Source organism: Jaculus jaculus, chromosome 4 (assembly GCF_020740685.1).
Source record: "Jaculus jaculus isolate mJacJac1 chromosome 4, mJacJac1.mat.Y.cur, whole genome shotgun sequence".
NCBI classification, from domain to species: Eukaryota; Metazoa; Chordata; class Mammalia; order Rodentia; family Dipodidae; genus Jaculus; species Jaculus jaculus.
The window spans coordinates 44,531,088-44,544,470 of NC_059105.1; the positions used below are offsets into that span (position 1 = coordinate 44,531,088).

The 13,383-nt window shown below is 41.4% G+C and overlaps 1 protein-coding gene across 3 annotated transcripts in view; it reads right to left on the reverse strand.

The window, feature by feature from the left end:
• Positions 1 to 13,383, reverse strand: part of Slc39a10 (solute carrier family 39 member 10) — a 121,371-nt gene that overhangs the window by 7,165 nt on the left and 100,823 nt on the right. For all 3 annotated transcript variants that reach the window (XM_045147281.1, XM_045147278.1, XM_045147279.1), the window contains 5 exons: positions 9,332 to 9,501; positions 8,183 to 8,371; positions 4,643 to 4,763; positions 2,522 to 2,890; positions 1,505 to 1,585 (listed from right to left, as the gene is read on the reverse strand). In XM_045147281.1, coding sequence (XP_045003216.1) covers positions 1,505 to 1,585; positions 2,522 to 2,890; positions 4,643 to 4,763; positions 8,183 to 8,371; positions 9,332 to 9,501 — 930 coding nt within the window. The remainder of the gene's footprint in view (positions 1 to 1,504; positions 1,586 to 2,521; positions 2,891 to 4,642; positions 4,764 to 8,182; positions 8,372 to 9,331; positions 9,502 to 13,383) is intronic.

The following is a 13,383-nucleotide window of genomic DNA, read 5'->3' on the forward strand; positions in this document are numbered from 1 at the left end:
GTAACAGTTAACTTATTTCTGCTTTCTTCAATAGGGAATGTCTTAAGTTAGGGCAGCGATATTGGCCTCTTGAAGTATATTTTATGCTATTTACAATCATGTTTTTCCATGAAAAAAATTTAATCTTAAAAATCCAAAAAGGAGGGGTAAAGAGATAGCTCAACAGTTAAGGTGTTTACATGCAAAGTCTAAGGACCCAGGTTCGATTCTCCAGGTCCCATGTAAGCCAGATACAGGGTGGCACATGTGTCTGGAGTCCACTTGCAATGGTTGGAGGCCCTGGTGCACCCATTCTCTCTCTGTCTCGGTCTCTCTCTTACCATGATTCCCACAGTGCTATTCTCTAAGCTTGTACTGTTCTCCTTACATGGCCCCACCTTATAACCTGAAACCTGAACCTTAATTCTCTTAAATTAAACATCATCTTTTCTCCCTCCTGGGTTTGTTTTAATATTTCTTCCTGTTGTTTTTCCCTAGTTTCCTCTATGCAAAGACCCCATAACTTCTTCCTCCATAAATTTCTCCTGTATTTTCAATAACTCACCTTGAACCAAGTGCACTAGGTAAAAGGGTTTCATTTAGCAAGGGGTTTGGCAACAGAAACACTACAGACATGCTCTTCAGGCTATAAATGCGCTGCTTCCTTTAAGAATTTCATAATGGATTTAATACTTAGTGAACACTGGAAGAGGGACACAAGACATCAACTTGTTTGGACTGTAATATTATCTTCCCATCATTTATTGAAGGAAAGATTGCCTCAGGTGCCTCCAATACAATTTTCAATTATGCAGTCAGCAGTATGTAACTGAGGCTTTTAAAAATATAATCAAAAAGGGTTAACAGCAACATTTTGTGTTTGAGAAACGATGCTACTTTTAAAGTCAAGTCAGGGAGCTCGTCATTATTTGGGATCATTCATCACAGCACAGCTGTCACTGAAGGCAAAAAGTATATAAAACCTAGCATTGCTTTCCTTTCTTTTCTTTTTTAAAGACATTTTTGTAAATATATATTTTATTTATTTATTTGAGAGCGAGAAACAGGCAAGGGGGGGGGCACACCAGAGCCTCCAGCCATTGCAAACGCACTCCAGATGCATGCACCCCCTTGTGCATCTGGCTAACGTGGGCCCTGGAGAATAGAACTGGGATCCTTTGGCTTTGAAGGCAAATGCCTTAACTGTTAAGCCATCTCTCCAGCCCTCTTTTTTCTTTTTCTTATTTATTTTTTTTAGTTTTTCATGGTATGGTTTCATTATAGCCCAGGCTGACCTGGAATTTGCCATGTAGTTTCAGGCTGGCCTCAAAGTCACAGTGATCCTCCTACCTCTGCCTCCCAAGTGCTTGTATTAAAGGTGTATACCACCTGTCTGGCACATTTTTAGTCTCCTACATTAGGATATACTTTATAATTGGTAACACTTCACACATTTTATCATCTCTGAAACTTGTGTGTATTCTCCTATTGAAGAAGTCTTAGATTTGACATAAGGATGTATTACCTAACTCATGTGGCAGCTCATGACAGAAGACAGCTATAGACGTACTGATTCCTCCCGTCAACCCAGCACTGAAAGCCGCTCCTAAAAAGGATTAAAAACAACAGGAAATAATTCCACTGTTTTCCATTTCTGTTACTGACATGTCTCCATCTAAATTAATTTCCTAATACATGCTTGATTCACTTAGACGTTATGACTTCTGGGCATATAATGAATGATGTATGCTGTGTATCTGCCAGCAGGATTTTATATATACATATATACTTTTTGTTGTTGTTGCTGTTTTTTTCAAGGTAGGGTCTCGTTCTTGCGCAGGCTGACCTGGAATTCACTGTAGTTTCAGGGTGGCCTTGATCATGGCAATCCTCCTACCTCTTGCCTCCCAAGTGCTGGGATTAAAGGAATGCGCCATCATACCTGGGAGGATCCTATATTCTTTATTAATAATATGGTTTTGGCTTTCTGCAAAAAGCCAAAGCCTATTTCTGAGTCATTAATAAGATCTGGGCCCCATTTGCAGTAATCACACTTCATGGTCACACAAAGTTGCAATGAGTTTACATTAACAAGATGTTAGTATATGAGAATTTGGTACAATATAATTTTTTTAATGTCATAAAAATTTTCTTCACCTTTTCAATGATGGGAAAACTTATTAAATCTACGACTTAGACTGTTCTATTTCAGGGATGTATAAATATAGCTGAAGCATAATGTTAAGGTAGCTTTTCAATAATGTGACTACTCTATGAATAAAAAAAATCAATTATTCAAAAAAATACTGCCAACATTTGTTTAGTTCCAAAAAAACAAAAACAAAAAAAAATTGAAGTTTTACTTTGCTGCTTCCAAGTATACCAATCGAACATAAAACCATCTCCTTGAAAAAAAAATAAATGGCAGATGTTATATATATTTGGACATTTTAATGTTCTAGATAAATATTAGTAGTGCAAGTACAGCGGAAGAATAAAAACATTCTTAAAGAATACACATGTGAAGTTTCACACTGCTTACCAATGGCTAGCCCATCACTGAAGTTGTGGATGCCATCCCCCATAATCACCATCCAGGCTATGTTAGCTATTCCCGTTTCTTTCAGATCTGACCCCGAGTGACAGGGACCGTGTGAATGGTGAGAATGCTTGTGGTGCCACTGATGGTTATGCTTCCTCAGCACAGTCTGGCTCTCAGCGTGGTGGTTATGTGTAGTGACGTGGACATCGTGCTCATGAATGGTATGTAGCCCATCACTTTGAGAATGGTCCATGATTTTCTCCTCTTCTATACAAAGATAATTTTTTGGAGGAGATTCTTGCTGGGTTTCTAAATCTGTCAGTTCAGTTTCATTAAGCCGATCTTCAGAGACAACCGAGTCATCAGTTCCTATATTAGAGTAAAGGATTTGCTTTGTCAACACATAAATTTGTTAAACTCAGGCAGAATTGCAGCATAGTGAACATTTCTCAACTGAGTGTCTGAAGTCTGAAATGAATACAACTCCCTAAAATTATTTAGAAGTCAATAGATAACAGCAATGTTTTCTAGTCTACCAACTAAAATTCAAATGACTTGGCCAAGTCAGTCAGTCAGCTGATGGCAAAGTTCTTTTTTTTTCAATATATATATATATTTTATTATTATTAATTTGAGAGTGACAGACAGAGAGAGAAAGAGGCAGAGAGAGAGAAAGAGAATGGGCGTGCCAGGACTCTAGCCACTGCAAATGAACTCCAGATGCATGCACCTCCTTGTGCATCTGGCTAACAGGGGTCCTGGGACATCGAGCCTCAAACCAGGGTCCTTAGGCTTCACAGGCAAGCACTTAACCACTAAGCCATCTCTTTAGCCCATGGCAAAGTTCTTTTCAAACTTCAGTGCTACCCCACTGTGACAAAGCTACTCTGAGATCACTGCTGGAAAGAATTACAGATGCCCTTGCAATGACCTCTGATAATTTATTAAATACACTTATTCAGAGCTCTTTGCTTCATGGTAAAGATCTGGTATTTCCCAATTGTATTCTGGGGTCAAGTTCCACAGTACTAGTTTCACAGTAGTATAGAATGTCACTGATACACTGAAGGGGAAGGATAAATTCAAGCACAAATTGAGAAAAAGTGGGTTTAAAAACATTTTACTTTTCCCTGAAAATTGTCAGCTACATCATAACATCTACCAGTTAACAGAGTGCATGGATATATATGATCAAGGATTTTAAAGATAAAACCAAGAATCCTCCTTTAAGTACTAAAGCTACTATTTTCTTCTTCTATATGAAACCATTTGAAACCTGAAGATGATACAGATTCTATCCTGTCAAAAAATAATATATCGGGTTTGAGGGATGGCCTAGTGATTATGGAACTTGCCAGCAAAGCTTAAGGACTCAAGTTCAACTCTGCAAGTCCCACATAAGGCAGATGCACAGTGATGCAAGCATGCAATGTCACACATGTGCACAAGGAAATGCATTCATCTGCATGCAGTTCAACTGAAATGGCTGGTGGCCCTGGCATGCCAATTCTCTCCCTCCCTCTTTCTCTCCCCCTGCCTTGCATTAAAAAAAAAAAAGGTACTTGCCCCCCCCAAATAATCTAGATATAGTGGTTTTCACCTGTAATCCTGTAGGATTACTGGAGTGTGATATCATACGTGGCCCTGTTTCATTTTCCTTATATATTTTTTCTATACACTATTAAGTGACAATATTTCTTGTTCGCATTATATTTAGTCCCACATTCCAGCATAAAAATAAGGCTGAGGGCTGGAGAGATGGTTTTGTGGTAAAAGGTGCTTGCCTACAAAGCCTGAGGACCCATATTCTACTTTCTATATCCCACATTAGCCACATACACAAAGGTGACGCAGGTGCAAGGGTGCACATGCCCACTAGGTGGCAAAAGCATATGAAATTCAATTGCAGTGGCTGATGCTCTGGCATGCCAATTCTCTCTCCAAAATATAAATAAAAAGGCTAAAAAAAAAAATGAGATCACAAAATACATTCAAACTTAAGGAAGAACATCAGAAACTAGTATTAGAGAAGCCACAAAGACAAGGAATTTCAAACACACAGAGCATAGAAACAAGATTTCAATTTTAGTATCTTAGTTTTCTCATTAGAACTATGGCTACCGGCAAGAGGCTTGAGCTGAAGCCAGTCAGCATCTGGTGTGTTGTTTAACTTATGATCCGAAAGTTTTCTTCCAATAGTGGATTCTTCTGTGCTCTGCTTCATAAACCATTTCTGTTTCCCCTGGAAAAGAAATCCGACCTCTGTATAAAATAATCAGCAATAATGTCCCTTTGTTAACTCCTATTGGGAACACATGGCACCAACTTTATACATAATTAAGAAAACCAAGCCAGCAGAAATCCAGAAGCTGCTGAGAGCTTAACACTAAAGTAGACTAAATGCACACTCACCATGGCTCAGGGAATGTTGTGGGAGAGAGAGAGACTATCCAGAGGCACTGCCTCCCTCCCCACAATAACTGACTCCTGTTCTCATAACTCATAACCCACAACCCCATGGTCAATACCAGGTACGTGTGTGTGCACGCATGCATGTGCGTGCACACGTGCATTTGGCATTAACAAGATGTAAGAATTTTTTTTTTTTTTTGAGGGCGACAGACACAGAGAGAAAGACAGATAGAGGGAGAGAGAGAAAATGGGAGCGCCAGGGCTTCCAGCCTCTGCAAAGGAACTCCAGACACGTGCGCCCCCTTGTGCATCTGGCTAACATGGGACCTGGGGAACCGAGCCTCGAACCGGGGGTCCTTAGGCTTCATAGGCAAGCGCTTAACCGCTACGCCATCTCTCCAGCCCAAGATGTAAGAATTTTTTAACTCTTAGTTTTACTTAAATAGAATATACTGGGGGTAACTAGGTTTGAACTCTTTCAGACATGTCTGTGGTATGTACCTATGACACAGCATTTGAAGCAGACGTGAACCAATGTAATCAGGGTGAGGGTAAGTGTGGTGGTTTGAGTCAGGTGTCCCCCATAAATTTAGGTGTTCTGAATACTAGCTTCCCAGCTGATGGATATTTGGGAATTAATACCTCCTGGTGGGAGTTTATTGTTGGGGGCAGGCTTATGGGCTTTATAGCCAGTTTCCCCATGCCAGTGTTTGGCACACCCTCCTGTTGCTGTGGTCCACCTTATGTTGGCCAGGGGGTGATGTCCACCCTCTGCTCATGCCATCATTTTCCCCTGCCATCGTGAAGCTTCCCCTCGAGCCTGTAAGCCAAAATAAATCTCTTTTTCCCAGAAGCTACTCTTGTTGGGTGATTTCTATCAGCAATGTGAACTGGACTGCAACAGTAAACTACTGGGAAGGACAGGAACTCTCAACTTCCTTCCCTGGGGGCAATTTCTCTTATTTTCATAAATGTGACATCCACCACAGACAGCTAACTGTAATAACCAGGCTTGTGGCATCATTTTCTCCCAACTGGTATAACCATTTGAAAAATAATTATTACCCCATCATCTCACTCAAATGTCTCCCTGCCAGGTGCTGCTCACTGTTCCAGCTTCTCCCCCCAGTACTTCTATAACTGGCAAGGCTTTTCTTATAGAGGCCCCAAAACTTTCCTTACAGGACCATGAAAGTCATCGAAAAACTGAAGATTATCTACGAATACTGAGATGTGCTTTCAATTATTCATTCTAGTAATAAGTTGCTCCAGAGCCTTTCCCACCATATTTACATCAACATGGTATGATGCAATCCACACTCAAACCAAGATTGCTACAGCTAGATTTTTTAAAATTATTATTTAAGTTTTATTTAATTATTTATTTGAGAGAGAGAATGAGAGAATGGGCGTGCCAGGGCCTTTAGCCACTGCAAACGATCTCGACTCATGCACCACCTTGTGAATCTGGCTTACGTAGGACCTGGAGAATTGAACCCAGACCCCTTGGCTTTGCAGGCAAATGCCTTAACCACTAAGTGATTCCTCCAGCCCCTACAGCTAGATTATTAATGCCAAAATAAAGGTAATAGCAAAAAAGAGACAAGGATCAAAGCCAGTTCTCTTTTGAAAACTACTATTAAAAGACGAGGGGTGGAAGCTGGGCGTGGTGGTGCACGCCTTTAATCCCAGCACTCAGGAGGCAGAAGTTAAGAGCATTACTGTGAGTTCAAGGCCACCCTGAGACTATATAGTGAATTCCAGGTCTGAGCTAGAGTGAGACCCTACCTTGAAAACCCAAAAAGAAAAAAAAGATGGGGGTAGAGATATATAACTCCATGATTAGAGGGGCTGCCTACCATGTGCAAAGCACTTGGTTAAATCTCAATAACCAGGGGACAGGGGATAAGATAAAGCTGCACACATACCCACACTATAATTAAGAAAAATCACATGCCCACAAAGAGGTGATTTTTTGTTTTGAGCTGTCTGATGGTTAATCTCTAGTTGTCAACTTGATAAGATTAAGAGTCACTATATAAACAAATTTCTAGAAATTTCTATAGGGATTTTCTAGATTTGGTTGAGGTGAGGAGACCCACCTTAATTGTGGGCAACACCATCCCATTAGCTGTGGTCCTGGATTGAATAAAAAGGAGAGAGCTGAGCAGCAACATTCCATGTTCTGTTTCCTCACTATGTGACAATGTGACCAGTTGCCTCAAACGCCAGCCATCACATCTTCCCTTATCATGATGGAGTATAACCTCAACCTCTAAGCCAACAATATACCTGTGCTGGTTTGAATCAGATGCTCTGGACAGGGCTCCATGGTGTTAACAGTTAGCACTCTGGACTCTGAATCAGATGTTCCCCATAAACTCCTGTGTTTAAAAGGCTTGGTCCCCAGCTGATGGCAATTTGGGAGCCTTGCTGGAGGAAGTGTGGAGGGGAGGGATGTTACAGACAGTTCCCCTTGCCAGTCTGGCTCACTCTCTTGCTGCTGTTTTCCACCTGCTATGGCAGATGTTATATCCAGCCTCTGCTCACAGCATGCATTCCCCTGCCATCATGAGGCTTCCCTTGGACACTGTTAGCCAAAATAAAAACGTTCCTCCCATCAGCTGCTTTTTCACAGCAACAAGAAGGTGACATCAATACCCTTCCTTCCTAAAGTTGCTACTTGGCAGGTATTTAGTCATAACAAGAAGAAAGTAACTAAGGCAAGCTGTACCTAAGAGAACAAAGTTAAATTGAAAAACACTTACTCAGGCTGGAGACAGCTCAGCAGGTAAAGGCACTTTCTTGTCAAGAGTTCAATTCCCCAGTATCCATGTAAAGCCACATGCACAAAGTGGCACATGCATTTGGGGTTCATTTGCAGTAGCAAGAGACCCTGATGCACTCATTCTCTCCCTCCATTCCTCACTCCCTTTCCCTCTTGCAAATAAATTAAAATTAAAAATACTTTTTTAGAGCTAGAGAGATGGCTTAGTGGGTAAGCGCTTGCCTGTGAAGCCTAAGGACCCCAGTTCCAGGCTCGATTCCCCAGGACCCACATTAGCCAGATGCACAAGGGGGCTCACACATCTGGAGTTCGTTTGCAGTGGCTAGAAGCCCTGACACGCCCACTCTCCTCTCTCTCCCTCTGCCACTTTCTCTCTCTGTCTGTCACTCTCAAGTAAATACATTAAATTTTTTTTTAATTTAAAAAAAATACTTTTTTTATAAAATAAAAAAAATACTTACCCTCTGTTGTTTGTAGTGCTTAAACATTCGAATGCAGTGCTCAATGATGAACAGCAAATAGATGCCTCCTAATGCAACGAGTCCTTTCAACACAGCATCATATTCCTCCAAAAACCTCTTGGACTCGTGTTCATGTGAATGCCCATGCCCATGTGCATGCTGGTGACTGTGATCATGACCACCCTGAGACTATCAATGAGAGGGAAGAAAACTGTGAGATAATCTTAGAACAGAAAGAATACCTTGTATTGGTTTTTACCTTGCAATCTAATTTAAAAATTATTGGTAATTAAAAATCCACGTGTGGGGAATCATGAATATCTCAATACAAGCATACATTCTACAATGCTCAAGTCAAGTCAACCTTACCTACTGTTAAACATTTATCATTTCTTTGTGGTTAAAAAAGTATATCCGAAATCCCTTTCTCTAGTATTTTAAAAAATTAGATTTATTATTATTTATTATTTATTATTATCCTTATCTCCAGCCATGCTTCTGTGCAATAGCACAGCAGAACTGACTGCTCTCCCCAACCTTAACTGTTACCACCCATGAATCAGCTTCTCCCAGCCCCTCAGCCCTCTACTACCCAGCCTCTGGCAAGCACTAATCCATTCTCAATCTCTGTGGAACCAGCTGTCTTAAATTGCACATAGGCAATGAGATTTTATCTCACTTAAATTTGTCTTTCACTTAATTTAAATTTATTCAGGAAACTACTACACTGTGTGATAAAATGAAGACTATATAGATTCAAACTCCTGTAAGAGTAGGACAGACATGACCACTTAAACGGCAAATACTTAGTAGAAGGAAAGCAAACACCAACGGACTCAACAGCAGTTCGGTGTGACCCTGGCTGCACCTCGCTTCACAACACATTGAAAACATTTTTCTCAAGTTTTGATATGCCACACAGATAAAAAGACACATCATCTCTGGCTACCATTTAAAAACCTAGTAATTTTATTTATTTTAAAAAAGATACTGCAATTAAAACTGTGAAAACAAAATAACAAATTTCAGCCTGTAAGCAAGTAAATTGACATAAATACATTAGCATTGCTACATGAAGAACCCTTTTAACTTAAATATTTTCATACTGATTTTTTTTTTTTTTACCAGATTAACAATAAGATTTCTTACATGGGGCAGTAGATGAAGGAGGGCATCTCCACTCATTGTTCCCACAGCTAGTGCAACAAGGAATGTGAGAAGGAATTTGAAGCATCCTTGGTTAATGATAGGAACCAAAATCACACCCAGCAAGGAAAGCAGGCTGATGACAGTAATAGAAATGATACCACATATCCATGCTGCAGGGGAAACAAAACAACAACAAAAAGGCAGCATTAGTACAACAGGTAAGAAGGAAAAGTTCTGAGGAAGAACAAACATTAGATAAATGAGTGACAGAAGACATATATTATACAGACTATATATACTTTTTAAGAAGCTGAATGACACTGCTGTCATTCAAAAACGAAACAAAAACATGGCATATAACTAACCTGCACACTTGAAAAACTGTAAGAAACTCAGATCACGCAAGTAAAACCCTTTAATGGCCCACATTAGGATAACCATGTAAAATGACTTGTCAATCAAAATTCAAACTGAAAAGTTTCTCAGTATCTAAGTGCAGAACATAAGCAATAAAACTGTTTAAAAAGATAATTATAAGCCTCTCCTACATGCATAAAATTAAGTCAAATATTTACATATCATCATCTTAGCAAATTTTTCTAATACAGTAGTATGTTCACAGGCAGAGTGTGATAATTAATCTTGATTGGTCAACTTGATGGGAAACAAATCCCTAGGTACTTCCATGAAGGATTTTACAGATTAAGTTGAAATAAGAAAACCCACCCAAAGTGTGGGTGTCATCATTCCATGGGCTCGGGACTCAAACACAATAAAGAGGAGAGAGCTGCTGAGCACCAGTGTTCATTGCTCCTACATTCCTGAATACATGTCTTCCCTGCAATGGATTATATGTCCCCTCAAACTGTAGGCTGAACACCATTCTCCATTCCTTAATTCCTTATTTGTTTGTTTTTGAAGTAGGGTCTCTTTCTAGCCCAGGCTAACCTGAAACTCACTCTGTAGCCCAAGCAGGTCTTGAATCATGGTGATCCTCCTACCTCAGCATCTTGAGTGCTGGGATTAAAAGTGTGTGCCATTACACCTGACTCTAAATTACTTTTGTTAGGGTTTTGTTGTTGTTGTTGTTGTTGTTTTGGTTTTTTGTCAGAACAAGAAGAAAAGTTAATATAGGATATTGACAACAACAGAAAAATGGGGTCATTGCTATGATAAACCTGGACATTTGGTTTGTAGACCTTTGGAGCTGGTTTTCAGGGAGAATGTGGAAGAGTTCAGAACTGGGGCTAGAAAAGCCTTTGGATGCCGTAAGCAAAGCTGAATGGACTAGTCTAATGGAAGCATGGAAGAATGCTGAAAGATAACTCAGTGGTTAAGGTGCTTACCTGCAAAGGGTAAGAACCCAGGTTTGAACCTCTAGTACACCGTAAAACTAGATGCACAAGGTGGCACTGCATCTGGAGTTCATCTGCAGTAGCTAGAGGGCCTGGCACACCCTTCTGCCCCCTCTCTCCCTTGCTCTCATAGGTAAGTAGCATGAAAGAAGAAGAAGGAAGGAGGAGGTGGGAGGAGGAAGGAAGAGGAGGAATAATAATAAGAAAGAATGCAACTGGGCCTGGTGGTACACACCATTAATCCACACACTTGGGAGGCAGAGGTAGGAAGATTGCTGTGAGTTCAAGGCTACCTGAGACTACATAGTGAATTCCAGGTCAGCCTGGGCCAGAGTGAGACCCTACTTTGAAAAACTAATAACCCAACAGCCTGGGTCTGAGTTCCTTGCATGGTTAATGTAAGGGTGGGCACAGTGGTCTGGAATGGGAACTGGCTTGAGGAGATAAACGACCCAGTGAAGCCACCCCGGTCCCAGCAGAAACCATAGAGGAACTGGGGAAATGAGCAAGAACGCTGCACTCTCAGTTAAGCTGATATTAGCACAAGGGTGATGGAGAAAGATACTGAGGACACTCAACACCTACCAAACCAGACATCTAAGTGCCCATAACTGAAGTAGACTTAAAATGTTCCCAGCATCAGGGAATTTTGTGGAAGAGGGGGTGGAAAGATTGTTGGAGCCACAAGTTGGGACATTCTGCAGAGACACTGCCTCTTCCCCATAACTGACTGCTGCCTCATAATGCATGACCCACATATCCATGGGGTTGACCTGCATCCCCAATCAGGAAAGCCTCTTCAGAAAAGGGGCAGGGAGGAGGGAAAGGATGGTACCAGTATGTGATGTTTACATACAAAATATGTCCATATCTAATAATAAAAAAAATCTGTATTTTAAAAAATCCCTTTGGCTAGGTCTCTGAGGTTGCTTCCAGGAAGGATTAACTGAAGGAGGAAGTCCTTCCCAGAGTGAGCCCTTCTTTCAGTGGGCAGACCCTCTCAGAAGGGGACTTCATATAAGGAAGCTCTGGGTGAAAAGAGCCCCTTCCTTCCTTCCACTTGGCTGCTGGAGCTGCTGGCTGCCATCCAGTGTGGATTGAAATCCAGTGGTTCCTCAGGAAGCCTCCAGGCCATCAGTGCTGGATCAGGACTGCTGAGACATCTGGCCATGTGGACTGAGCAGCTACCAGGTTCCTTGATTCTTGGGCCTGCAGCTGCTATTCGACTACCATAAACTAATCCAATAAATTCGTTTGTGTGTGTGTGTGTATGCATACAACTAAAACCCCCAAAAAGAATGCTGAGAGAAACATGGATAGTAGAGGCCTGACTCATTAGATCTCAGGAAGGAACGAGGACTCTATCAGGAACTGAGTTTATGGCTGTTCATGGGATTTTCTAGCCAAGACTGTACTCTGCCCCTGCTCTGAGAACTTGAGTGCATTTAAATTTAAAGATAATGAACTAATTTGTTTGGCAGAGTAAACTGCAAGAAAAGATAGCATTCAGGCTGCCGAGGCTACTGTTGACTTCTACTCAGCTCTGCTCACAACTGCAAGTGGGCCAAGATTTATGAATACTATTAAGTCTGGCAAGAAAAGGAATGGAAGCAAGTTTGAAGTTTCCAACAATGAACATGCTGAGAAATCAGCTACAAATACTAAACCTTGTGCTCTGCCTTGGGACAATAAAACAGAGAAGGTACCCAAGGGCAAGACCTCCAGAAGGCTCTAACTTGTGAGAATGCAAACCCTTTTCAGAAGACAGTCTGAACATAGAATGTCTTGGACATATTTCCTGCTCAAGAACAACTGCCTAGGAAAGTGTTTCCATAGATTCAGCAACCAAGCCACACAGAGGCCACTATAGCTGTGGTCCAAGGGTGCAGGTTCTATCTCAAGCTGGTAGCAGATATTAGCAGCATTATCCATGTGGTGGTTTGATTCAAGTGTCCCCCATAAACTTAGGTATTCTGAATGCTAGTCTCTCCAACTGATGGCACTGGAAATTAAAGCTTCCTGGAGGGAGTATATTGTTGGGGGCAGGCTTATGGGTGTTAAAGCCAGTTTCCCTATACCAGTGTTTGTCACACTCTCCTATTTCTGTTGTCCACCTGATGTTGGCCAGGGAGTGATGTCCTCCCTCTGCTCATGCCATCATTTTCCCTGCCATTGTGGAGTTTCCCTTGAGACTGTAAGCCAAAATCAACCTCTTTTTACCCACAAGTTGCTCTTGGTTGGGTGATTTCTACCAGCAATGCGAACCTGACTGCCACAATCCACATGGTGCTAACTTTTGTAGGCATGAAGGGATTTGTAGGTGTGGTGGTTTGATTCAGGTGTCCCCCATAAACTTAGGTGTTCTGAATACTAGGTTCCCAGCTGATGGATATTTGGGAATTAACGTCCCCTGGAGGGAGTGTATTGTTGGGGGCGGGCTTGCGGGCTTATGGGCTTTATAGCCAGTTTCCCCATGCCAGTGTTTGGCACACTCTCCTGTTGCTATGGTCCACCTTATATTGGCCAGGGGGTGATGTCCACCCTCTGCTCATGCCATCGTTTTCCCCTGCCATCGTGGAGCTTCCCCTCGAGCCTGTAAGCCAAAATAAAACTCTTTTTCCCAGAAGCTGCTCTTGGTTGGGTGATTTCTACCAGCAATGCGAACCGGACTGCAACAGTAGGCATACAAATAGGAAT